At 41.0% G+C, this 26,848-nt stretch overlaps 1 protein-coding gene across 1 annotated transcript in view; it reads right to left on the bottom strand.

The window, feature by feature from the left end:
- Positions 1–3,824: 3,824 nt before the first annotated feature.
- The window catches only part of PIGX (phosphatidylinositol glycan anchor biosynthesis class X), a 35,730-nt gene continuing 12,706 nt past the window's right edge, over positions 3,825–26,848 (bottom strand). Inside the window, exons 2-5 of the mRNA XM_060198447.1 lie at positions 21,950–22,091; positions 19,426–19,639; positions 14,883–14,983; positions 3,825–6,286 (exon numbers count right to left, since the gene is read on the bottom strand). Coding sequence (XP_060054430.1) covers positions 6,143–6,286; positions 14,883–14,983; positions 19,426–19,639; positions 21,950–22,091 — 601 coding nt within the window. The 3' untranslated portion in view covers positions 3,825–6,142. The remainder of the gene's footprint in view (positions 6,287–14,882; positions 14,984–19,425; positions 19,640–21,949; positions 22,092–26,848) is intronic.

Raw genomic sequence — 26,848 nt, 5'->3', positions numbered from 1 at the left:
CTTCCAAACTTAACACTAAACCCAAAGTGGAGACAGGAAACCAGAGTGGTTAGCAAGGCAGTGAAACCATAGATGTGCTGAAGGTACTTACTATCTCAGAAATCTCTATTTTACTAGTAATATAAAAAGAATAGATCAAAGACAAGGCCTTGGACTGTAATCCTGTATTTAAGACTGTGAAACCCAACTATGCCTTCAAAGGAGAGACTAGGGGAGAGGGGAAAAAGAAAACAAACAACCCTGGAGACAAGCTGAACATTTGTCTGATTTAGTTGGTTATTGATGTGGAGGAAAAATATTTTTTAAAAAGTATTTATTCATTTACTCATTACATATAAATGGAGAGAAATTGAGAGAGAAGAAGAAGATAGAGAGGGAAAGAGAGAGACTCCTATAGTCCTGCTTCACCACTTGCAAAGCTTTCTCCCCTGTAGGTGGGGACTGGGGGACCTCGGTCCTTTTTCACACACCACATGGGAAGCATCACAAACAGCACTGGAAGAGCTCCATGGAATTTAAGTTTATTAAAATAAATAAATAAGACAGGAGCGAGAAACAAACTTTTTTTTTTTTTTTAAGAATTCAACTCCTTAGGCTGGGTTGCAGGTTATGCAACCGACTTATTTATTCCCTTTTGTTGCCCGTGTTTTATTGTTGTTGTTATTGATGTCGTTATGTTGGATAGGACAGAGATAAATGGAAAGAGGAGGGGAAGACAGAGGGGGAGAGAAAGATAAGACACCTGAAGACCTGCTCTCGAACCCGGATCCTTACGCTGGTGCTTTCGCTTTGTGCCAGGTGTGCTTAACCGCTGTGCTACCGACCGACTCCTCTTAATTTTCTTTTTTAGTAACTGATTTAATGGGAGAGAAGAGTTCAAGTTTTTTTTTTTTTTTTTTGCCTCCGGGGTTATTGCTAGGGTTCAGTGCCTGCACTACGAATCCACTGCTCTTGGAGGCCATTTTTTTCCATTTCGTTTTTATTGCTGTTATTGCCGGATAGGACAAAGATAAATCAAGAGAGGAGGGGAAGACAGAGAGGGAAAAAGATAGACATCTGCAGACTTGCTCTACCGCTTGTGAAGCGACCCCCCCTGTAGATGGGGTGCCGGAGGACTCGAACCCGGGTGCTTGCGCGGGTCCTTGGCTCTTTGCGCCACATGCTATTAACCCTATTAACCCACTGCATTACTACCCAGCCTCCGAAGAGTTTAAAACTTTTTTAAAAAAAATATTTATTCCCTTTTGTTGCCCTTGTTGTTTTATTGTTGTTGTTATTATTTATTATTGATGTCGTCATTGTTGGATAGGACAGAGAGAAATGGAGAGAGGAGGGAAAGACAGAGAGGGGGAGAGAAAGACACCTGCAGACCTGGTTCACCGCCTGTAAAGCGACTCCCCTACAGATGGGGAGCCGGGGGCTTGAACCAGGATCCTTACTCCGGTCCTTGCGCTTTGCGCCACCATGTGCTTAACCCGCTGCGCTACCGCCCGACTCCCTTTTTTAAAAACTTTTAAAAATATTTATTTATTTTCCCTTCTGTTGCCCTTGTTGTTTTTTATTGTTGTTGTAGTTATTGATGTCGTCATTGTTAGAACAGAGAGAAATGGAGAGAGGAGGGGAAGACAGAGAGAGGGGGAGAGGAAGACACCTACAAACCTGCTTCACCGTTTGTGAAGCTATACCCTCTGTAGGTGGAGAGCCGGGTGCTCGAACCGGGATCGTTATGCCATTCCTTGCCCTTCAAGCTACGTGCGCTTGACCTGCTGCGCTACCGGCAGACTCCCAGAGTTCAAGTTTTTATAGAACATAGTAGAGGCTTACTCAAAAAGACCAAAGCCTATGGCAGGGTCAGACTCCTCAGATTCTTCTTTCTTTGTTTCTGTGTTCTTCTCCTCAGCTTAGATAGTAGTGGTAGAGAGGGCAGGACTACCTGTGGGTGCACCACCTGCTAAGGGGTGTGTGTTGGGGTGGGGAAGTGGTCCACCAGAGCTGACACTGAAGAGCAGACTGCAGATGTTGATGTTATGTTGGCCAGGCCAGAAGAGATCCAGGAACACATGGGCTGCCATGATGAGGGCCAAGTAGATGCAGGTGAACTAGAAGGAAGCGATGACTTAGGCAGCCAGCATAGTGCTAGTCAATAGATGAAATGAGGGTCTCTGGCCTTAGCTTCCTCAAAGGACAGAGCACCTAGGCAACTGAGAAGAAGTGAGAAAGACACTGCCTCACGCATTGAGGGCATGTGTTCTGCCCACTGTGTCATGCCCCCCACCCTCAAGATACTATTTGAAAAAGGATCAAGCTGCTTTGGAAAGGATCTATGTAGAATTTCTAGAAATAACTGAAAACAAAAACCAATGTTTGGGTTAAATAGCAGTTCAGACAGTTGAAAAGATAGCCTGTAACCTGAAAGATCTAAAGAAATTACTCATAACAGCCTCATACTGAGGATATATGATAGAAATATTGAGACATGGGAATAAATCGTGAAGATCTACTGTATGCTTCAATGAACAAAAAGAAAATAATGGCGAAAGTTTTTCTAGAACTCCTGCTTTGCCATGTATGCATCATGTATTCGAGCCCAGGCCCCCACTGCACTTGGAGAAAGCCATGGTGTATTTTTCTCTTATTTTTTTAAATTTATTTTCTTTTTACCAGAGCACTGCTCCATTCTCGCTTATGGTAGACTGAACCTGAGATAGAGCCTCAGGCATCAAAGTCTTTATCTATAAACATAATGTATTGAACTCTATCTAGAAAAGTCAACTTGGAGTAGTAAAGCCCTGGTAATAACAAACACAAAAAACAAAAAAGGAAGAAAGAAAAAAAAATTCTATGACTGATTAAAGACAAGAGTCCTTAGATTCAGGAAGTTATTTGAATCCAAATCAAGATAAGTAAATCTTCAATCTTCTCAAACATAATCAAAGTAAAAGTGCAAAGTATCAAAGATAAAATAACCAGAAAGAAAAGATATAACTCCCATGTTCAGCGGGGAAGCAATTACAGAAGCCAGACCTTCCACCTTCTGCAACCTACAATGACCCTGGGTCCATGCTCCCAGAGGGATAGAGAATGGGAAAGCTATCAGGGGAGGGGGTGGGAAATGGAGATTGGGTGGTGGGAATTGTACCCCTCCTACCCTATGGTTTTGTTAATTAATCCTTTCTTAAATAAAAAAATAAAAAAAAGAAAAGATATAACTACAAAAGAAACAACTATTAAATGTAATGCAGATTTCTCAACCATAATAACTAAAAAAAAAAAATTTCAAAGTGTCAAAAAAAGCAGCAAAACTTAAACAAAAAAGATTATACAGAATTACAGAAATTAAAAGATTATACAGAATTACAAAGCCAATTAAAAAATAAGTGTTTATTTTTAATTACTTAAATAAAGAGTTCAAAACTAAAAATCCTGTGTTACATCAAAAGTGATGTCATATACAGACATTGTAAGAAGAGTCAGCATCAGTCTTTTCACCCACATCATTCACATTCACATTTTTATTACCTGTATAAATGAGTAATACTCAGATAGCTGTGTGAATAAATGTCTGAGTCATGTTTCAAGCCGTCATCTCAAATATTAACTTGAGAACATTTAAAAATAGTAATAAAACTTGGTGCTGTTGTGCAAACTATGTCTGTGTAGATAAACCTACACACACACACACACGCACGCACGCACACACACACACACACACACACACACACACACACACACACACATTTGAGGTTAAACAGTACCATGTTGCCCCATCAGTTAACCACATTTCAAAATGTTGTCTATCAGTGTTCATGGATTTTAACTCATGGTTCTATTTTAACACCTCTTTATTAAGTATAGTGAAAATAATGACTGTATAGCATGGAATTTTTCTTATAAGAAAGAACATACTAAAAAAATACTAAACAAATACACTAGACTAATTAAAGATCTCTAATTTGCTTCATGACAATAGTTTTTTTTCAATACTTAAGTCTCAAAAAATACCTTTAAAGAGAAAAGCTTTGACTGGTAAACTCTAAATGTGTTATTATATAAAAGTTCAGTGGTCTGGGAGATGGTGCAGTGGGTAAAGCACTGGACTCTCAAGCATGAGGTACCAAGTTCAATCTTCAGCAACACATGTACCAGAGTGATGTCTGGTTCTTTTCTTTTCTTTTCTTTTCTTTTCTTTTCTTTTCTTTTCTTCTCTTTATATTTATTTATTTCCCTTTTGTTGCTCTTTTTTAAATAATTTTTGTTGTAGTTATTGTTGTTATTGATGTCGTCATTGTTGGATAGGACAGAGAAATGGAGAGAGATGGGGGAGACAGATAGGGGGAGAGAAAGATAGACACCTGCAAACCTGCTTTACTGCCTGTGAAGTGACTCCCCTGCAGGTGGGGAGCCGGGGGCTCTAACTGGGATCCTTACACCGGTCCTTGCGCTTGGCACCACGTGTGCTTAACACGCTGCTACTGCCTGACTCTCGCTTTTATTATTTTTTATTACCTTTATTTTTATTGGATAGAGACAGCTAGAAGTTGAGAGGAAGGGGGAGACAGAGAGGGAAAGAGACAGAGAGATACTTGAAGCCCTGCTTCATCACTTGCAAAGCTTTCCCCCTGCATGTGGGGACCGGGGGCTCGAACCTGGGTCCTTGAGCATTGTAACATGTGTGCTCAACCAACTGCCACCACCTAGCCCCATGATGTCTGGTTCTTTCTCTCCTCCTATCTTCCTCGTGAATAAATTAATAAAATCTTAAAAAATAAATATAAAAATTATCCCAGGAGCTGGGCAGTCAGTGGAGCACTGGGTTAACCACACATAATATGAAGTACAAGGACTGCACAAGGATCTGGGCTCAAACCCCAGGTTCCCCACGTGCAGGGAGGTCGTTTCACAAGTGGTCAAGCAAGGCTGCAGGTGTCTATCTCCCCTTCCCCTCTCCATTTCTCTGTCCTATCCAATAAAAATGAAAAATGGCCACCAGGAGCAGTGGATTCGTAGTGCCAGCACTGAGCCCCAGTGATAACCTTGGAGGTAGAATAAATACATAAATAAAATTTATTCCCATAAAAAACTGGAAGTCTTTAGAAAATTATAAATGAGAGCATATAAAAATGGGCACTACACCCCATGACTCTATATATGACAACATGCCCTGGTTTACTGGCTTCTGGTTCTCAGAAACTATTTACAGTGAATGAATTGATGGATGTGCTTAGAAATTTATATATTTATTTTCAACCAGAGGTATAGCTGGGGCTTAGTGCTGGTACTCTGAATCCACTACTTCCATCATCCCCCTCATTTTATTTTATTAGATAGGACAGACAGAAATTGAGAAGGGAGGGAGAGAAAGACACCTGGGGTGGGGGTGGATAGCATAATAGCTATACAAACAGACTCATGCCTGAGGCTTCAAAGTCCCAGGTTCAATCCCCCGCACCACCATAAGCCAGAGCTGAAACAGTGCTCTTGTTTAAAAAAGAAAGAAAGAGAGAGAGAGAGAGAAAGGAAGAAAGGAGGAAAGACACCTGCAGACCTGTTTCACTGCCTGTGAAGCGACCCCACCCCCTGCAGGAGGGAAACCGGGGGCTCGAACCAGAATCCTTACGTTGGTCCCTGTGCTCTGTGCCATGTGTGTTTAACCTGCTGTGCTACCACCCAACCCCCTTGAATAATTATTTTAACATTTTTGTAAAATTAATGTCTAAATAAGTATGATTCATATAAATTACTTCATTTTTATGTTAATTGACTTTCTCATTGAGTCTAAATTGAAATGCTTCTATTTACAAAAGAATAACTTGTTCATAATACATAAGAAATTCATTTCTCTAATTCAAATGAAAACAAAAAGTCACATCTCACAAAACAAATGTTAATTTCACAGAATTAAATCTACTCTATTGGTATTTGATACTTGAGGGTTATCAACAACTTGAGGGTCTATAACAAGCAGAGCATGACAGCTTGGATTCAGTTCAGATAATCCAAAATGTCCTCAGTAAATGTAGTTTTAGTAAAAGAAAACCAAGACAAATGACAAAAAAGTAATGACATAATTTTAGAAAGACTGTTCTAGTCATAAATAAATAGATCTTATCTGGGTTTATGAGAACATGTAACTACATAAAACTTATAGGGAAAAATGGCCATATTTGAAAACTGCCACTAGGATCAAGGTAGAACACAGGACAGTAATGAGCAGTGTCACAGAACATACTAAGAAGGTATGTAGAGTCAGTCCCACTGGAACCTGCAGGGTCACATTCTTAGATACCTATGAATAGAACAAAATAGAGAAATCAGACATTTCAAATGAATATTCCAAGAAAAGAGCACTATGTCTTTGACTTTCAATTTTTCTTTTCTTTTTTTTCCTCTTAAAGTGGCCTTTGTGACATAACACATAAACATAAATTACTGTTTGAATAATTCTTTTAGTTTTAGCATTTCATTTAATATAACAGAAGCAGACTTTTCCCCCCACAGTAATTCTTTTTTTTTTTTTTTTAATTTTTCCCCCACAGTAATTCTTAACTCTTGTTCTGACTTTTTCCACCTTTTAGTCTTTCTAAAAAAAATAGTTATAAATCAATGTCACCTCTGTAATGGACATAAATATTTACTTCTTCTTAATTGCTAAGTTTCATATTAGAATACAGGATTCTAAGTGAAAGTCCTAGAGGAGAACAATAAAGCCAAGTGCCTATTCATTACTGTTTTGCTGTTTCTTTCACCAAAAAGCTTTTTAAAGTCGGCCACTCACAAACTTCACAACTGAGTTTCCTTTACTATTACCACAACATCAAATTAGCTGTATACTGGCCTGCACAAAAGTTCTCCAATTTCCAATTTGTTTTTTATTTGTTTTTGAAGAAAAAGGGGTTCAATTAGAAATATTAGAAATTCTCAAGGTTTACAGCAAGTTTTTTTCTTTTATAATTTTATTGGGGGTTAGTGGCTTACAGTATGTTTGTTGACACATGGATAGAATTCCCTTTAATTTTTTATTTGTGATTTAATCTTGATTAACAAGATTGTAAAATAATAGGGGCATAATTCCATACAGTTCCCACCACCAGAGTTCTGTGTCCTATCCCCTCCATAAAAACTTCCCTATTGTTCACCCCTTTCAGAGTATAGCCAATTTTGGGGGAGATTCAGAAGGTGGAAGTTCTGACTTCTGCAACTGCTTTTCCACTGGACATGGACAAAGAACCTCACATGGACAAAGACCTCATTGGTGAGGTCATCTGCATGGGTAAAGTTTCTCATCTCCTTAGGACAGGTAAGTTCTTTTTTTTTTTTTTTTTTTTGCCTCTAAAGTTATCACTGGGACCAGATGCCTGCACTATGAATCCACTGCTCCTGGAGGCAATTTTTCTCATTTTTGTTACCCTTGTTATTGTTATTGTTGTTGGATAGGACTGAGAGAGGAGAGGAAGACAGAGAGGGGGAGAACAAGATAGACAACTGCAGACGTGCTTCACTATTTGTGAAGCGACCCCCCTGCTAGTTGGGAAGTGAGGGGTTCGAACTGGGATCCTTAAGTAGGTTCCTGTGCTTCATGCCATGTGCTTAACCTGCTGCGCCACACCAGGGCCCCTAGGACAGGTTAAGTTTTAAGGGGCTTGGGAGTTGGTGAAGTGGGTCAAGAGCTGGATTCTCAGGCATGAGGTCCCAAAGTTTGATCCTCAACATTCCATATGCCAAAGTGATACTTTGGCCCTTTATCCCTGCCCCATTCTTTACTATTTATTTATTTATTTATTTATTTATTATTGGATAGAGACAGAAAGAAGTTGAGAGAGGAGGGGGAGATAGAGAAGGAAAGAGACAGAGAGACACCTGCAGCCCTGCTTCACCACTCATGAAGCTTTCTCCTCGTAGGTGGGGACCAGGGGCTTGAACCTGGGTGCTTGCGCACTGTAATGTGAGTGCTTAAACATGTGCACCACTGACTGGCTCTTCCATCTCTGTCACAGATAAATACATCTATTTTAAAAAAAGTTTTTTTTAATTCTTTAAAAAATTTTTTAAAAATAATTTTATTTTTGAGAGAGATGCAGGGGGAGGAGGGAGAGAGAGAGAGAGGGAGAGAGAGGGAGAGAGAGAGAGAAAGAAACACCAGAGCACTGCTCAGCTCTGGCTTGTGGTGGTACGGGGGACTGAACCTGGGACTTAGGAGCCTCAGGCATGAGAGTCTGTTTGCATAACCATTATGCTGTCTCCCTCACCCTATTTTAAAAAAAGTTTTAAGAAGATCATTATTTAGGTAACTCTAGAATACTTTTTGTTTTGGCCTCTGTTTATAAATCCCTGCACTGTAATTTTACTTTTTAAAAGTTATCAACCCAGTTAAGTGAAATAAGTCAGAAACAGAAGGATGAATATGGGATAATCTCACTCTCAGGCAGAAGTTGAAAAACAAGATCAGAAGAGAAAACACAAGTAGAACCTGAACTGGAGTTGGTGTATTGCATCAAAGTAAAAGACTCTGGGGTGGAGGGGGTGAGTACACGTCCAAAAAGGATGACAGAGGACCTAGTGGGGGTTGTACTGTTATGTGGAAAACTGAGAAATGTTATGCATGTACAAACTATTGTATTTACTATCGAATGTAAAACATTAATCCCCAATAAAGAAATTAAAAAAAAAGTCATCAACCCAGTCGTATAAAAAGTACTGCTGAGAGGCCAGGCAGGGCTAGCTCATCCAGCAGAGCGCCCACTATTACGCATGAGGACCCAGTTTCGAGCCTCCAGTTACAACAGGGGAGCACTGTGCAAAAAGAAAGGTTCATGAAAGAAAAACCAAAAGTTCACTGCTTTACTCATGAAGCAGTGGGAGCTGTGATGTCTTTCCTCCTTTCTTTGTCTCTCCCTGTCTTTCACTCTCAATCTGGAAAACACAGGAGGAGAGTCCATAGGACTGGTGAATCACACAGCTGAGACCTAGTGGCAAAAATAAAAAGCACAAGTGAAAATTATCTTTCAGGGCTAGAGAGAGATAGCTCTGTTGGCCAAGTGTGCGACACAAGTCCATGCTTTAGGAACACAAGGAAGATGTTACGATAATGTAAGAAGCTCTGACACTGTTGTGCTTCTCCCTCCCTGTGTCTTTCTATCTGAATGAAAAAATGGTCCAGGGTGGTGCAATCATGCATGTCTGAGATCCTTGTTCCACAATAAATAAATAACCTTTCAAAAATAGCTCCTTAAAAAAAAAATTTTTATGGGGCTGGGAGAGAGCATAGTTGTTATACGAAAGTCTTTCTTTTTTTTTTTTAAAATATTTATTTTATTTATTTATTCCCTTTTGTTGCCCTTGTTGTTTTATTGTTGTAGCTATTATTGTTGTTGTCGTTGTTGGATAGGACAGAGAGAAACGGAGAGAGGAGGGGAAGACAGAGAGGAGGAGAGAAAGATAGACACCTGCAGACCTGCTTCACCGCCTGTGAAGCAACTCCGCTGCAGGTGGGGAGCCGGGGTTCGAACCGGGATCCTTATGCCGGTCCTTGTGCTTTGCGCCACCTGTGCTTAACCCGCTGCGCTACAGCCCGACTCCCTCGAAAGTCTTTCATGCTGGAGGCACCAAAGGTCCCAGGTTCAGTTCCTAGCACTACCATAAGCCAGAGCTGAGCAGTGCTTTAGGAAAAAAAAAAAAAATTAGTGATTTAAAGTAGTTTACAAGATTGTAAGATTACAGGGTATAGTTTTCCACACCTGTACCCACCACCAAAATTCCGTGCCCCTACCCTATGGAGAACTATTGCCATCATTTTCACAAAGTCTTAGGGGAAGTTTGGGCACTTCTGTGCTTTTGTTGCTGCTGTTGTTGCTTTGTGAGTTCTGGTATTTCAATTCTCTAGAGTCTACATGAGGTAAACCATATGGTAATTGTCTTTCACTTCTTTACTTCACTGAAGAGAATAAACTCCATCAAAAATGGCTTCAGATTACCACTTTAATAATGGTCACCCATTTTTCTGGTATTTACTAACAAGAAATATAACACACATACACGCACACACTCAAAATACTTAAAGATGACCTCTAATTTCAGGTTACTGAGTGGATTTGTCTGCTTCATTTGCCACTGGGTTTCACTGCTCTAGGCTAACTTTTTCTGATAGAAAGAGAGGGAAAGGGGAGCCGGGTGGTGGCCTTGCGGGTTTGAGCCCCCAGCTCCCCACCTGCAGGGGGTTTGCTTCACAGGTGGTGAAGCAGGTGTCTCTCTTTCTCTCCCCCTCTCTGTCTTCCCCTCCTCTCTCGATTTCTCTCTGTCCTATCCAACAACAATGACAACAATAATAACAACAATGACAATAAACAACAAGGGCAACAAAAGGGAAAAATTTGGAAAAAAAAATAAAGGGAAAGATATGACAGCACCAAAGCACAAGTGCACTATAGAGGTGAGCTATTTTATCAGTTCCAAGTTACACAGTTTTAAAGAGAACTGAATCTGGAAAGTCTTAAAGAGATAATTTCTATTTTATAGCAACATATACTACCATTTTTATAAATAAATCACAAGGGTGTCATATTCCTCTTTACAAATAATCAAATGTAATTCAGGAGTATTTGACAGTTTGGAAAACATGTAACTCAGATACCATGAATAATGGTAAGGGACTAAAAAAACTCTCGGTTGTATAAAATTATTAGCATAGTCATTCATCTTCCCACATGTTAGTTCAAGGAAAGTTCTCCAATACAAAGTAGTAATGTTTTGTTGTGAGGTCTCACCAAAAGAATCTTTTTTTTTTTCCTTTCTGAGCTAGCTAGTAGATAGACCTCAAAGCAAACAAAAATAAAACTCTTTCTCCTTATAGGCTTGAAGGAAAAACAAAAGAAAAAAGAAAGTCTGTTTCTCTTTGCATAAACATATGCTATTTCCTCACTAATTAAGTAATTAATTAAAGTTAGTAAAAAAAAAATCAGTGTACAGCAAACCATAACAAAAGGACTTTTCAAAGTTAACCCAATTAACAAATAATGTGATGATAACATTAACTATCGATTGTCTTTTTGAACCCTAAGACAGCAGGAACCTCACATCTCCACTATAGAGCCCCTACTTCCCCCAGTCCTGGAACCCTTGCATAGGGCCCACTTTCCCGTATGCATCTCCCAATCCAAATCAAATAATATTGCATCCGCCGATCACAACCTAAACAACGCAGCGATTGCCACCTCAACATGCTTCACCTCAGACTGTGTCCAGAGACTTCACATGTGGAATGACAACCCTTCAGCTTCATTACTCGGGTGAGACCTTTCCTTTTATAGTACACTCTAATTTCATCTCAGGTAGTTCACTTTCTAACAAAGTCCCATAACCTAGATATACACCAGTTTCTGTGAGAGAGAGCTTATGTTCATACGTATCCATAAATTACTGCAAAATATATACCTGAAAGCAGAAGTACACTAGAGTTTGCAGTGAGTACCTCCCTAACACTTCCTCTCCACTATTCCAAGCTTGGGATCCATGATTGCTCAACAAATTGTTTGGCTTCATATATTAACTCTCTTTTCAATCACCAGGTTCCAGATGCCACCAGGATGCTGGCCAGGCTTCCCTGGATTGAAGACCCCACCAATGTGTCCTGGAGCTCAGCTTCCCCAGAGGCACACCTTACTAGGGAAAGAGAGAGGCAGACTGGGAGTACGGACCGACCAGTCAACGCCCATGTTCAGCGGGGAAGCAATTACAGAAGCCAGACCGTCTACCTTCTGCAACCCTCAACGACCCTGGGTCCATGCTCCCAGAGGGCTAGAGAATGGGAAAGCTATCATGGGAGGGGGTGGGTTATGGAGATTGGGTGGTGGGAATTGTGTGGAGTTGTACCCCTCCTACCTTATGTTTTTGTTCATTAATCTTTTCTTAAATAAAAATTAAAAAAAAATCAATTATAGAGATTGCTCAGTGTTAGACTGCATGAGCAACACATGAGTTTGGTCTGTGGCATTCCATTAAAAAAATAAGCAAATTGTAAAAAATAACAAAATAGATTATGTCAGTCAAATATAAGAAGCAGACCTTAAAAAGAACTAGGAACAAAGACAAAGACAGATACTACAACCATCTGATAAAAAACTCGGTGGGTCTGGGGAGAAGTGCATCCAGTTAAGTCTGCGCATTACCATGCTCCAGGATCCAAGTTCAAGTCCCCAGCCTTGATAGAAGCTACAGACAGAAGCTTCACAAAGGCGAAACAGTGCTGCAGGTGCCTATCTATTTCCTCCTCTCCTCTCAAGTTGTTTTTATCCAGAATAAATTAAAGAAATATAAACTTAAAAAAAGACAGCTCGGGGGTCGGGTAGTGGCGCAGTGGGTTAAGCGCACGTGGCGCAAAGCACAGGGACCGGCGTAAAGATCCCGGTTCGAGCCCCCGGCTCCCCACCTGCAGGGGAGTCGCTTCACAGGCGGTGAGGCAGGTCTACAGGTGTCTGTCTTTCTGTCCCCCTCTCTGTTTTCCCCTCCTCTCTCCATTTCTCTCTGTCCTATCCAACAACGAATTGTGTCAACAAGGGCAATAATAATAGCCACAACGAAGCTACAACAAGGGCAACAAAAGGGGGAAAAAAATGGCCTCCAGGAGCGGTGGATTCATGGTGCAGGCACCGAGCCCAGCAATAACCCTGGAGGAGAAAAAAAAAAAAAAAGACAGCTCATAAAAGAAGAACTGAAGGATGGGAAAAAAGGGAAAAAGTAGAGTTGCCATATGAAGACATACCAAGCTAAAGAGAGGAAAGAAGCAGTCTATGCCAATAGTGTGTGCACTTAACCAGGTGGTCCTTTTTAATAGTAGACTATGCAAGTAAAGGCAAGCAGAGAGCCGTATACCCTTTGACAAAGTCAGTGCTAATGAAGTATATTAATACTCTACTTATTTTAATAGCTGAAAGCAACTTGGGGAGGTCAAAACCGTATCAGTGGCCTCAAACAACTTGTATTTATATTATGTCATACTAATACAAATGTCTAAAAACTTTATCATGATTGAAATGATATTACTTTGCTTTGTTTCCCCTTTTTTAAAAAATTGTTCTGTATAATTTAATAAAGTTTTGTTTTTGAAAGTAAAAAGTTTTACAAAGGAGAACTGGAGAACTAGTATACTGATTATGCAGAAGATTTCCTGCCCTCAAGACCCAAATTCAATCTCTGGGACTACCGTGTACCCAGAGATGAGCAGGTAAAAAGAAAAAAAGAAGTTAGAAAAAAAACCCCAAAACAGCAAGGATCGTTCATCCAGCAGAGGGTGTGGCTAACAGAGCATGAAACCCAGGGTTCAAGCTCTTGCCATCAGATGGGACTAGGACACTGAGGGGGGGAAGCTCCACAGATGATGACAGTGTTGTGGTGTCTCTCTTCCTGTCTCAACCCCTATGTGAAGTAAAAAGGAAGTCAAGGAGTAATGAAATAGAGCGTGTATACAAAGTCATAAAGGTTTTTTTTTTTATTATCTTTATTTATTTATTGGATAGACAGTCAGAAATCGAGAGGGAAGGGAGGGATAGAGAGGGTGAGAGACAGAGAGACACCTGCAGCCCTGCTTCACCACTTGTTTAGCTTTCCCCGTGCAGGTGGAGACTGGGGGCTCAAACCTGGGTCCTTGCTCATTGTAACATGTGCGCTCAACCAGGTGTGCCACTACCTGGCCCCCTAGTCATGAAGTTTTATTGATAAAACAAAAACAAATGGATTCTACATCTTTATTTTTTTAAAGAATAGGTTTATTTTTAAAAACATTTATTTATTTATTTTGGATAGAAACAGAGAAAGAAAAGGGGAGAGAGAGAGACGGGGGGGGGAGAAAGAGAGATGCCTGCAGCACTGCTTCATCATTTCTGAAGCTTTCCTCCTGCAGGTGGGGATGGGGGCTTGAGTCCAGGTTTTTGCACATTGTAACATGTGCGCTCTACTGAGTGTGCCACTGCCCAGACATGTTCTACCTCTTTATAAAGCTTATCAGTTATATTTAAGCTTGATGCATGACATCAAGCCTACATCTCCAGCCTCCAAAATTATTCTGCAACTATACAAATTACACTTTTTCCTCTGGCTGCCAGGGCTTCAGGCCTTCAGTTTCATGGCTCCCAGTAGACTATGCCTTTTTTCCCCTCCGGATAGAGGGCGGAAGGTGGAGGGGGGGTAGGGGAAGGGAGGGCACAAGCACACATGCAAAGGAGACTCCACAGCACTGCTTCACCATTTGGGAAGCTTTCCTGTTGGTATCTTCTAATTCTGCTTTTAAAAACCCCTTCTGTTTCATTTGGTTAAATCCCCCCTGCTTAACACTATTCTATTTACATAACCAATTCATTCTATTTACATAACCGCTGTTAACAAGCACCACCCTCCCTCCAGGGCATTGGTTCAATCCCCACTGGTTCATGATATGTTTTTGTTCTGCCCCCTCTCCTTGTCACACTCTGATTTTCACCAGTCACTTTTCTCTCCACCCTCTCTATGTCACATCCTGTTCACGCCCTATTTGGGAAGTATATATAAAGACAACATTGTTCGTTTTAGTTAGCTGTTAGTTTAGTCTAGCTTGGTATAGATTGCACTGCGTCCTGCATGAATAAAGAGATACTGCGTACAGCTCAACCATGAGTCCCTGGTCGTCTGTTACCCGTCAGTGAAGCTCAGCCCGACACTTTCCCTTTGCATGATGCTCCCATGTGGTGGCTGGGACATTACCATCATTAGCAAAGAAGCATTAAAAACAAACAAACAAACAAAAACAGCTTTCGATGGCAAAGTAATAAAATGCTGATCCCTTAAAAGCAGCAGAAACATTATAGAGTTTTAAACGAGGCAGCCAAATAGTAAAGCAGCATATAATATTAGCTTACCGATTTATATTGCATATTATACCACTGGCAGATATTCTTATTCTTCAAGGCACAAGGAGCTGCCACTTCTGACTGAGCCCAGCATTTCAAAACTGGAAACTCTGAGAAAAAATGATGTAACATCATATCAGAAAAACCTGGCGAAATAGTTCAGCTGGATAGTGTGCCTGCTCTGCCATGGGAGGGAAGCAGGTTTGGGCCCAGTTCCTGCCACAATGGAGAAAGTGATGTGTTCTCTCACCCCAGCCCCCCAAAATCCATCTTGATTGGTGAGGTCTAAGTAACAACAACAGCAACATCAAAAAGAGAAGGGGGAGAAGGGAGAGGGAGAGAGGTAGAGAGGGAGAGAGAGAGAGAGGAGCTAAATCTGCAGTAGAAGCTAGGTTGGCTGTTCATGCTCAGATATGAGTATTTAAACATCTTAATGTGACTTGGACTGATATATCACATTTTACTTAGCAACCTGCTCTCAGTGACTGTTCAAGAAAGCATATCATGATAAAAACTGCAGAAACTGAGGGCTGGGTGGTGGTTAATATATATTAATTACCATGTGTAAGGACCTGGGTTTGAGCCACTGCTCCCCACATGCAGGGGGGACGCTTCATGCGTAGTGAAGCAGGTCTGTAGGTGTCTACCTTTCTCTTCTCTCTATCTCCCTCTTCCTTCTCAATTTCTCTCTGTCCCATCAAATAAAATAGAAAGAAAAAAAAGGGGAAAATGGCTGCCAGGAGCAGTGGATTTCGAGTACTGGCACTAAGGCCCAGCAATAACCCTGGTGGCAAATAAACAAATAAAATACAATAAGTTTTGAAGTATAATATGAATTCAGAAAAATGAACAGATAGTGTACAATTCAATACATCTGCAGAATAAATATACCCATACAGAGAACACTTGGTGGTGAGCAGGCACCTATCAAAGGGAGATAAGAAACTGTACTCATGTATCAATAACTGTCCTGTAAATTATTGTTTTACTTATAAAATGATTTGGGGGAAAAAAAAACACCTGAACTAAGAAGCTGAATAATATCAGAACCCCAGATGTTCTCTTAGAAGGGGGAGATTTGGGGGTAGGCTTGTGGGAGTGGTTATGCAAAGACTTTCTTTTTTTTTTTTGTCTCCAGGGTTACTGCTGGGGCTCAGTGCCTGCACCATGAATCCACTGCTCCTGGAGGCCATTTCCCCCCCTTTTGTTGTAGCCTTGTTGTGGTTATTATTGTTATTCTTGATATCGTTCGTTGTTGGATAGGATAGAGAGAAATGGAGAGAGGAGGGGAAGACAGAGAGGGGGAGAGAAAGACAGACACCTGCAGACCTGCTTCACCACCTGTGAAGTGACTCCCCTGCACGTGAGGTGCGGGGGCTCGAACCAGGATCCTTACACTGATCCTTGCGCTTTGTGCCACGTGCGCTTAACCCGCTGCGCTACCGCCCAAACCCCCGCAAAAAGACATCCATGCCTGAGTCTCCAAAGGTTCAGTTCTTTGCACCATCATAAACCAGAGCAATGCTTTGTTAAAAAAAGAGAGAGAGAGAAGAGAAGAAGCAAGGGAAAAACGGGTAGATTTTCAGAAAAACTTTATTTCAATAAATAAAAGCACCATTTATAGACATGAAAAACTAGGTGGGGGGCCAGGTGGTGGTGCACCTGTTTGAACACACGTTACAGTGTGCAGGGACCCGGCTTTGAGCCTCTGGTTTGCGAGTGGTGTTTCTCTGTCTCTCTCCCTTCCTATTATCCCCTTGCCTCTCAATTTCTGGCTGTCTCCATCCAATAAATAAAGATAAAAAGAAAAACTTTCTCTCAAAAAAAAAAAAAAAAAAACCAAACAAACAAAAAACTAGGTAGGTTGAGGTAGGATGAACAAAGTTAATATAGTTAAAAACTGTTTCATGTTTAACATGAAATATATGGTCGTAGTAATATGTATTATTAAAAACTTCCAGGGGTTCGGGAGGTAGCGCAGCGGACATAGTGCGAAGGGCAAGCACTGGCGTAAGGATCCTGATTTGAGCCCGGCTCACCATCTTCAGGGGGGTCGCTTCACAAGTGGTGAAGCAGGTCTGCAGGTGTCTTCCCCTGCTTCCCCTCCCCCCATCTTCCGTTCCTCTCTCCATTTCTTTCTGTCCTATCCAACAACAATGACAGCAATAACAACAATAATAATAACACAAAAACGATAAAACAACAAGGGCAACAAAAAGAGAAAAAAATAGTCTCCAGGAGCAGTGGATTCGTGGTGCAGGCACTGAGCCCCAGTAATAACCCAGGAGGCAAAAAAAAAAGAGAAAGAAACAAACAAACTTCCTAGTGGCACAGGAGGTGGCCCAGTGGCTAGAGTGCCAGACCTGAAAGCATGAAGTCCCAAGTTTAATTCCCAGCACTGCATGTGCCACAGTGGTGCTCTAGTTCTCTATCATAAATAAATAAATGAATCTTCAAAAAAATTTTTTTGTATTATCTTTGTTTATTGGATAGAGACAGTCAGAAACCAAGAGGGAAGGGGGTGATAGAGACACAGAGAGACACCTGCAGTCCTGCTTCACCACTTGCAAAACTTTTCCCCTGCAGGTGGGGACTGGGGGCTTGAAACTGGGCCCTTGTACATTGTAACATGTGCACTCAACCAAGTGTGCCACCACCTAGCCCCAAATAAATAAATCTTTTTTTTTAATATTTATTTAATTTATTTATTCCCTTTTGTTGCCCTTGTTGTTTTATTGTTGTAGTTATTATTGTTGTTGTCGTTGTTGGATAGGACAGAGAGAAATGGAGAGAGGAGGGGAAGACAGAGAGGGGGAGAGAAAGATAGACACCTGCAGACCTGCTTTACCGCCTGTGAAGCGACTCCCCTGCAGGTGGGGAGCCGGGGGCTCGAACCGGGATCCTTATGCCGGTCCTTGTGCTTTGCGCTACCTGCGCTTAACCCGCTGCGCTACAGCCCGACTCCCCAAATAAATAAATCTTAAAACACCCTTCCTAGTTGTCCAAGCAGTGCAGCAGGCGGATCCTGTAAACATTCTAATGGGTCCACATTAGGAGAAATGAAGAACCAAAATCTGTAAGGGGCTTCTTAAAGAAAACTTTACATTTTATGTGGATTAGGAATGGTGAATCAACCCTACACATACAAATAAAAATAATACACACGGAGCTCAAAAACCTCATGGATATAGTCACATCAAGCTAGGAGAGAAAGTATCCTCTGAAATACTAAAATATATGGAAGTGGAACCAAAATACCAACAGCTACAAGTCCTGAAATACAAGCCTGAAGAAAAAGTTTCAGAGAGGCAATGAGGATCAATGGCTACAAAAAAAGAAGCACATAAAGGACATTTTATGCCCAGTGGCATGTGTATTATAAACCATAAAAGAGCAGAGTAACATCTATTGTCTTTCTTTTTTTAAAATATTTATTTAGTCATTTAAATATTTATTTATTCCCTTTTGTTGCCCTTGTTGTTTTATTGTTGTAGTTATTATCGTTGTTGTTATTGGATAGGACAGAGAGAAATGGAGAGAGGAGGGGAAGACAGAGAGGGGGAGAGAAAGATAGACACCTGCAGACCTGCTTCACTACCTGTGAAGCAACTCCCCTGCAGGTAGGGAGCCGGGGCTCAAACTGGGATCCTTACACTGGTCCTTGTGCTTAGCGCCACCTGCGCCTAACCCGCTGTGCTTCCGCCTGACTCTCCCATCTATTGTATTTCTAAAGAAACAAACCTGAGAGCATACATCTGAAGTCGGCTGCTAATTTCTTGGAACTAAAGAGGTTAGATGAACTGTGTAATAAGCATAATATTCACCAACCCCAACTATTTGGAATAGGCCAAATCACCGCAGTTATTTATATTTTACACATCTATACCTGACTGTGTGAGAGAGATGGCACAGAACTGAAGCTTTCTTTTTTTTTTAATATTTATTTTATTTATTTATTCCCTTTTGTTGCCCTTGTTGTTTTATTGTTGTAGTTATTATTGTTGTTGTCATCGTTGTTGGATAGGACAGAGAGAAACGGAGAGAGGAGGGGAAGACAGAGAGGGGGAGAGAAAGATAGACACCTGCAGACCTGCTTCACCGCCTGTGAAGCGACTCCCCTGCAGGTGGGGAGCCGGGGTTCGAACCGGGATCCTTATGCCGGTCCTTGTGCTTTGCGCCACCTGCGCTTAACCCGCTGCGCTACAGCCCGACTCCCTGAAGCTTTCTTTAGTGCAATAGGTGTTGGGCTTGAACCTGGGTCATGCATATCACAAAGCAGCATACTATCCAAGTGAGCAATTCCACCAGCATTATTCATGTTCTCTAACAGATACACTTGAAAATAAAAATACTGGGTCAGGAGGTAGCTCACTTAGGCTAAGGCACATGCCAGGAAAAGGGCCCAGGCTTAAACTGGCACCCTCTGGGAGAAACAGCATGCAAAAGGCTCCAACACTGCAGTGCCACTCCTTTTCTCTTGCCCTTAAATTCAGATTTGTCATCATACGTTTATTTTTACTTTCAATCTGTGAAGACTTGGAGCAATCCTTACCTTGATCACAATACATCAATAAATCAGGGTTATCAAGCACAATGAAGGTTTCCCCATCTTTGCTCTGTGGCTGATGGTAGCGATAATGTACAGGTAAAAAAGCTTGGAAACAATCAATGCACTGTGAATCCTGTCTAGCGTAAATGAGAACTTCGAACTCCTTGGACAAATAATTGGGAGCTTCTATGTCTAAATTTTCTGAAATGATCAGTGCCTGTCAAAAAGAAAACAAATATTAATGCAGAAAAAAGGAAGACTTAAAAAGACTTAAAAATCCAAACCAAAGCCTATGTAGGTGGAGAAGTGGTTCAGTGAGTGGAGCATGAAACTTGCACGAATGGGATACCAAGTTTAATCCCTGGATCCACATGTGCTGAAGAGATGCTCAAATTCTTCCTTTTCCTCTTTCTTATTAAATTAGTAAATATGTGAAAGAACAAATAAAAGAATTGCTCTGCAGATGAACAGAAACGCCAAGTTTATCTTCCATATACACAGTTTTCAACCCATATACATGCTCAATTTTAAGTAGAAAACACAAGATATTGTCTGTGTTTAATAAAAGTTTGTTTACAGTAGTAAACAAGAAATTATACTCTGGCATCAAACTATCCTATAATAAAAATTATTTCTTTTTTTAATATTTATTTATTCCCTTTTGTTGCCCTTATTGTTTTATTGTTGTAATTATTGTTATTTATGTCGTCGTTGTTGGGTAGGACAGAGAGAAATGGAGAGAGGAGGGGGAGAGAAAGATAGATACCTACAGACCTGCTTCACTGCCTGTGAAGCAACTCCCCTGCAGATGGGGAGCCGGGGGGCTCGAACCAGGATCCTCACGTTGATCCTGGTGCTATGCAACACATGCGCTTAACTCACTGCACTACCACCCGACTCCCATAAAACTTATTTCTATGGGGGCCAGGAGGTGGTGTATTCTGTTGAGCATACATGCTACTATGCGCGAGGTCCTGGGTTCAAGCCCCAGCCCCCACCTGCAGGGGAAGAAGCTTCAGGAACGGTGAAGCAATGCTCAGGTGTCTCTCTGTCCCCCCTCTCCTCTCAGTTCCTCTGCCTTAGAAAATAAAAAATAAAAGTAAATATTTAAAATATTTCTGGATGGGAGTAGATAGCATAATGGTTCTGCAAAGAGACTCTCATGCCTGAAGCTCCAAAATCCAGGTTCAGTCCCCCATACCACCACAAACCAGAGCTGAGTAGTGCTCTGGTTAAAAAAAAAAAAAAATTCTATGCAACTTCCTTATTGATGCCTTTGATTAGGTGACAGAACATATACATAGGAAAAAGAAAATTTGTGAATACAGCATTATTTGATAATAGGAAAGTTATGAAAAAAACATTTAACCTACATTGGATTAGAATGACTAGTATCATTCTAGCATGTTCCTGTTCTTCAGAAAAGCAAGTAAGAAAGTAGAGGATAAGCTGGAGTACTGTGGTCAGGAATAAAAGCAAAGGTCCAGCACTTTTTGTATAGTGGCACCAAATTTGGATCAAAATGGTAAGAGATTCTTTAAATATATGGTTAAAAAATTTAAGCAGCACAAGCATTCTATAGCAAAAGTGAACATGTATGTGGCAGAAATTAGTTCTGAATTATAATGTACAAATAGATCACATAAATGTATCTGCATATACACATACACCAACATACACGTAATCTGTTGAGATGACGTAGAATTCATGTTACAGGTAATATGTATTATGTAAAATCTGTGTGTATGAATATGTGTTCTAGATTATCTACTAATTACCAATGTAACCCTTGGATTGAATACTGGGTCTTGGGCCAGCAGGTAGCTAACTTGGTTAGCTGTTTTATCATGACCAGGACCCAGGTTTGAGCCCAGTCCTCACCACACTGGAGGAAGCTTCAGTTTCAGTTCTGTTGTGTGTTTTTTTCTATTTTTCTCTATTTCTGTCTCTACAGGGAGTGAGGGGGTTCTGTCTGGAGCAGTGAAGCCCCAGTGATGATAAAAGAAAAAAATTTATTTGGTTTCTTTTAATCTGCTTATATCTATAAAATGAAGATAACACCACTACAGTTGTTATATATAAAACATATATATATAAAACAGTTCTAATTTTTACCCTGCTTTTTTTTTTTTAAAGTATCTGCCAAATATAAAAGTATTTGTTTTCTTTTCTCACATATGTAAAATTATATAGAAGCTGGAGTATACATCTAATGAATATAACAAGGTTACTAATGAAGTACTATTTATTAATCATTAAATAAGTAATATATATGAAACATAATTTTCCTAGTCACTAAACTATAACCTTTCCTGCTTAAAAGCATTTACCCTACTCAATTAAAATGAGCCTATTCCTTTAAGTACCACTCATTTCCTATCCAACACAAAAAATGTTACATTATACACTTTAACAAAATAAATAAAAACAGCTACCATGTTGTCTAGTTTACTACTGTACCTTAATCTAAACTTACAGCATCCCTAGAATGATTTCCCTTACAAAGAAACTCTTTGAGCAGTTGTACCTCTGTTATGTTCCTTTCTTGTAATGAAGCCAACTCATATGGATCCACAAAAAGTCCTGGTGGGATGTAATGTTTAATTAAGAGTTGGCAGGTCTGTAAGTCCTCAATGCTTTCTCCAAATTTCACTTTTATTAAAAGGTCTCTGTAAAAAAAGTTTTTATTTAAAGTAAATCTCTTCTTCCAAAAGATGACAAAGTCAAGTGAAATATTTATACCATGACAGGAATGACCCATAAGATTTTTTATAAATTCATGTCATACTCATGTGAAAATAAAGATCAATAAAAAGAGACAGAACCCAAAACTGGACCAGGGTTCAAGCTCCCAGCCCCTACTTGCAAGGGAGAAGCTTAATGAGTAGTGAAGCAGTACTGTAGATGTCTGTCCTTTTTTTTTTTTTAATACTTATATTTAATAAAAGAGAGATACAGAGAGACCAGAGCACTGCGCAGCTCTGGCTTATGGTGGTGCTGGGGAATGAACCTGGGACCTCAGAGCTTCAGGCATGAAAGTCTTTTGCATAACCATAATACTGTCTCCCCAGCCCTCTCTCTACTTCTCTATTTCCCTCTCCCTTAATTTCTCTTTGTCTCTATCCAAATAAACAAATAAATATTTAAAAAGTGTAGTCTAATCTTCATTTAAAAAGAGAAAATAAAAACAGCATATATATACGGTATATTATATATATCTACAACAATATATCCACACACACCTACTGTGTACAAGGAAAAACATGAACATTGTGTGTTGTTAAAATTTCGGAAGGCTCTGGCCGGCCGGGCTGGCTTCACGGGCGGGTAACAGAGACGCAGAGACAACGGCTGGGCGGGGAAGCTGTATTTCTTTATTCAGGAACAAAGATTCACAAACTAAGACAAACTAATCACCAAACAGAACTCCGCTGTCTCTTTGCGGCGGCGCAAGCACTCCCTCTCTTACTCTGGAACTCAGGAACCCTCTCCCTTACTCTCGAACTCAGAAACTCAGGAACTCTGTCACTCTCGAACTCAAGAACTCAGGAACTCTCTCTTACTCTGGAACTCTCGAACTCCGAAACTCAGGAACTCTGTCACTCGGGAACTCAGGAACTCTGGCTAACTCTGGCACTCTCGAACTCAGAAACTCTCGCACTCTCGCACTCTCGAACTCCGGAACTCAGGAACTCTCGGACTCAGGAACCCTCTCTCGGGGTCTCTTCGGGCGGGGCCAAGCGGGCCCGCCAAGTTAGCAGGCCTGATCCAATTCTCTTGGCGGGGGGAGGGCTAGAACAAGCCAATGTAAAGCATACGACAATTCCCCCTTTTCTTTTTAACTAAACCGGCCGGCAAGAGCATAAAAATTTTAACAACAAATGGCGCCCACGTGGACCTGACCTGCGCATCTCTCAGATAAGTAAAGACAATTTGGCTACCTATGCACTATGGCCTTCTCTTCTGCTTGTGAAGAGATCTCCAAAGGCCTCTGCTCTTTCTTCATGAGACTGTTTTGCTGTTTCTGGAACATTTATCTCTGGACCACTCTGTGGTTTCCACTTGCTCCGGCGAACTCAGAACAGCCAGCGAGAATAGCCAGCGGGCGGGAGGCGAGGCGCGGAGCTGCCGTTTCCACCTGATTAAACAGCCAGCCAGCCGGCTGCGCCCAGACAACCCTGCACCGCGCCCGCAGCCCCGCAGCCCAGACAACCCCGCACCGCGCCCGTAGCCCCGCAGCCCCGCAGCCCGCAGGAGGCTGACGCCAGCACACAAAAGCCCCAGGAGCCCAATGCCAACATGCTGGAGCCCTATGCCAACACACAAGAGCCCGAGGCCAGCACACAAGAGCCCCTGGAGCCCGAGGCCAACACGCAAGAGCCTGAGGCCAGCCCACAGGAGCCGGCTCTCCACCGCGTGGCGCAGGGCACTGGACGCGTGATCCCTCCACACTGCTCGGCCACTGCGAGCAGGACAGCAGACATGGCAGGGCCATGGGGCAGGGCCGCGGCGGCCTATCATGGCCGCCACCCCTGGGCACCTAGGCCCACGCCTTCTACAAAGATGGCCTGCCTGCCCTCTTTCTATGAATTCTGGAACCATCCCGGGCCTCCCGGACCCCCGGGCTCCCTGCCGAAACTGGGCACACGAGATCTCCAGCCGCCGGTCCGGTCTGAAGACAGACAAGCTGGAGTACGCAGAGACTTGTGCAGAGATCGCAACCTGCAATTCCTAGAAGTGGAGCTGCTCGGGAATGGAGCTGCGCGGGAAGCCACCTCCGAATGGTGACCCCCCCAACCACTAAGACAGTACAGATTTAAATTCGTGTTTAAAATGACATGTCTTCGTAACAAAGGTTTCTCTCCTTGTGTATTAATGACCATGTTTATGTGTATGTTTAAAGTTTGGTAAACAGTAGCTTTAAGGCTAAATTCTTACTAGTCAAAGTTAAATGAAAAAGGTTTTCAATGTAATTCTCATAAAGATAAAATTAACTTACATTTAAAGTCTGAGGTAAAAATTAGTTAACAATCAATATATTTTAATTAAGTTGGTCTAAACAAAAGGTTAAATAGACTTGTTGATATGTAAAACACTACCTTCTCTATTAGAAATGGTAGATCGCACAATGGCTATTTTAACAACAATTGTGATATAGATATAATTTTATACTTATATATCCACACATACATGGAGCTGAATGCAATTTCAAGAAATGAAAAAAGCACAATTCCTGAAATAAAAATGTACCCAAGAGCCAAAAGATGGCTCAGTGGGTGAAGCACATGCCTTATCTTATATGACCCTAGGTTTGACCATAGAATACCAAAGAGAGGGAGCCAGGCGGTAGCACAGCAGGTTAAGCGCACATGGTGCAAAACGCAAGGACCAGCGTTAAGGATCTCGGTTCGAGCCCCCAGCTCTCCACCTGCAGGGGGGGTCGCTTTAAAAGCGGTGAAGCAGATCTGCAAGTGTCTTATCTTTCTTTCCTCCTCTCTATCTCCTCTCCTCTCTCGATTTCTCTCTGTCCTACCAAGCAACAACAACAGCAATGGCAACAATAAAAAAATAGCAATAACAAGGGCAACAAAATGGGAAAAATGGCCTCTAGGACTAGTGGATTCCTAGTGCAGGCACTGAGCCCCAGCAATAACCCTGGAGGCAAAAAAAAAAAAAAAAAAGAATACCACAGATAATACCAAAGGAGTTCCATGGATGGTGGAACTGTGCTTTGTTGTCCTTCTCCCCCTCTCTCTTTCTTTCAGAAAATACAGAATAAAAATTAGATCAGGAGGTGATTCAGAAAGGACTGGGCACGCATACACACACACACACACACAGAGTAATTAGAGCAGTCTGAGCAGGGGTGCAGTGGATAAAGCATGGTGATATTTATAACATAAGTAAAATGTGAAGTCAAAAGTATGACAGTAATAATATAAAGCAGAAGAGAAACGAATCATTCTGTTAAGATTCATACAATGTTCACAGTAATAAGACTGGAAAGTTAAATTTCATCCTGTAAACACTAAAGCAATCAAATGGAAAAAAATGACAAAAGACAGTAAAAAATAAAGGTAAAATAGAAGGCTTAATTAAGTCTCAATTTATCCAAAATACAGCAAGAAGCCATGAGGAAACTAGTTCAATTGGCTGAGTGTAGGACCCGCATGCCCCAGGTTCTCAGCTGAACGAACCCCTAGTGACACATGTATTAGCAATCAGGTTCTGGCATCTCTCTCTTACTCAGATGAAATTTTCTATATAATAGGAAATAAATAATAAAAAAATAAGGGAAGATTGGCCCAGTGGCCAAAGTGCCAGAGTTAAAAGCATGAGGTACTAAGTCTGATCACTTGTATTACATGTGCTGGAATGATGCTCTGGCTCACTCCCTAACTTATAAATAAACAAATAAATTAGTTAATTAATCTAAAAAGAACATAAGAAAAGAACAGAGAGAAGGGTAGGTGAGACAAATAAAGAGAAAAAAAATACCAAGGTACACAGATGAAGGGGTAGAAAATGTATACAAGAATTAATAACAATAAACAGGGAGTGGCTATATTGGTTTCAAAAAAGGCTTCAGGACAAGGAACATTGTCAGGGGTAAAGGGTGTTTCATAAATATGAGTGAATCCATCAAGAGGCTATAACAATCCTAAATGTACTATCTGCGTGTAAAAGTAGACTTTCAAAAATATGTTCGTTTTACAGCAAAAAAACTAGTAGGATTATAACGATAAATAGATAAATCTGTAATCACAGAGATACTAGACTCCTCTCTCAAAATGGATAGAAAAAGTATAATTATTCTAAATGTGTACTACTGAAGAATATTTTACTGTCAATAATGGACTACATATATGGAGGTGGTCCCAATAGGTTATAAAACATAGTTCATGCCTGTAGTATGGCATACCACCTAGATTCTTGTACACACTAAGAAGTTAACACGGCAAAAAAATTGTCTTATAAGGACTAGGAAGCTAGTTCTGCCTGTTAGAGCACCAACTTGCATGCCTGAGGCTCCAGCGGCCTAAACTGGTTCAATGTAGGCACTAACTTACACCAGAGCTCAACTGTACTCTGAGTCCTCTTCCTTTTTCTCCCTTCCTTGTCATACTCTACCTTATGATAAACAAACAATTTTTTTTCTTAAACACACACACACACACACATAATGCTGCTTTTTTTCAGCATATATGCCCATCATTAAGCAATGCATGAGCATAGACAGAAAATAAGGATACAGAAGGAATAAACAACTTACAATCAAGCTCACTTGACACGTATAGAATGTTCTACTGAATAAAAGCACATTTTCAACTGTACGAGAAAGTGGTCTCAAGACATCTGAAAGAACTGAAAGCTCTCAGAATATGTTCTTTAACCACGATGAGATTAGAATACAACAGGAGGAAGA

This window comes from Erinaceus europaeus, chromosome 9, assembly GCF_950295315.1.
Source record: "Erinaceus europaeus chromosome 9, mEriEur2.1, whole genome shotgun sequence".
Classification (NCBI taxonomy): domain Eukaryota; kingdom Metazoa; phylum Chordata; class Mammalia; order Eulipotyphla; family Erinaceidae; genus Erinaceus; species Erinaceus europaeus.
This window is presented reverse-complemented; position numbering and strand designations above follow the sequence as displayed.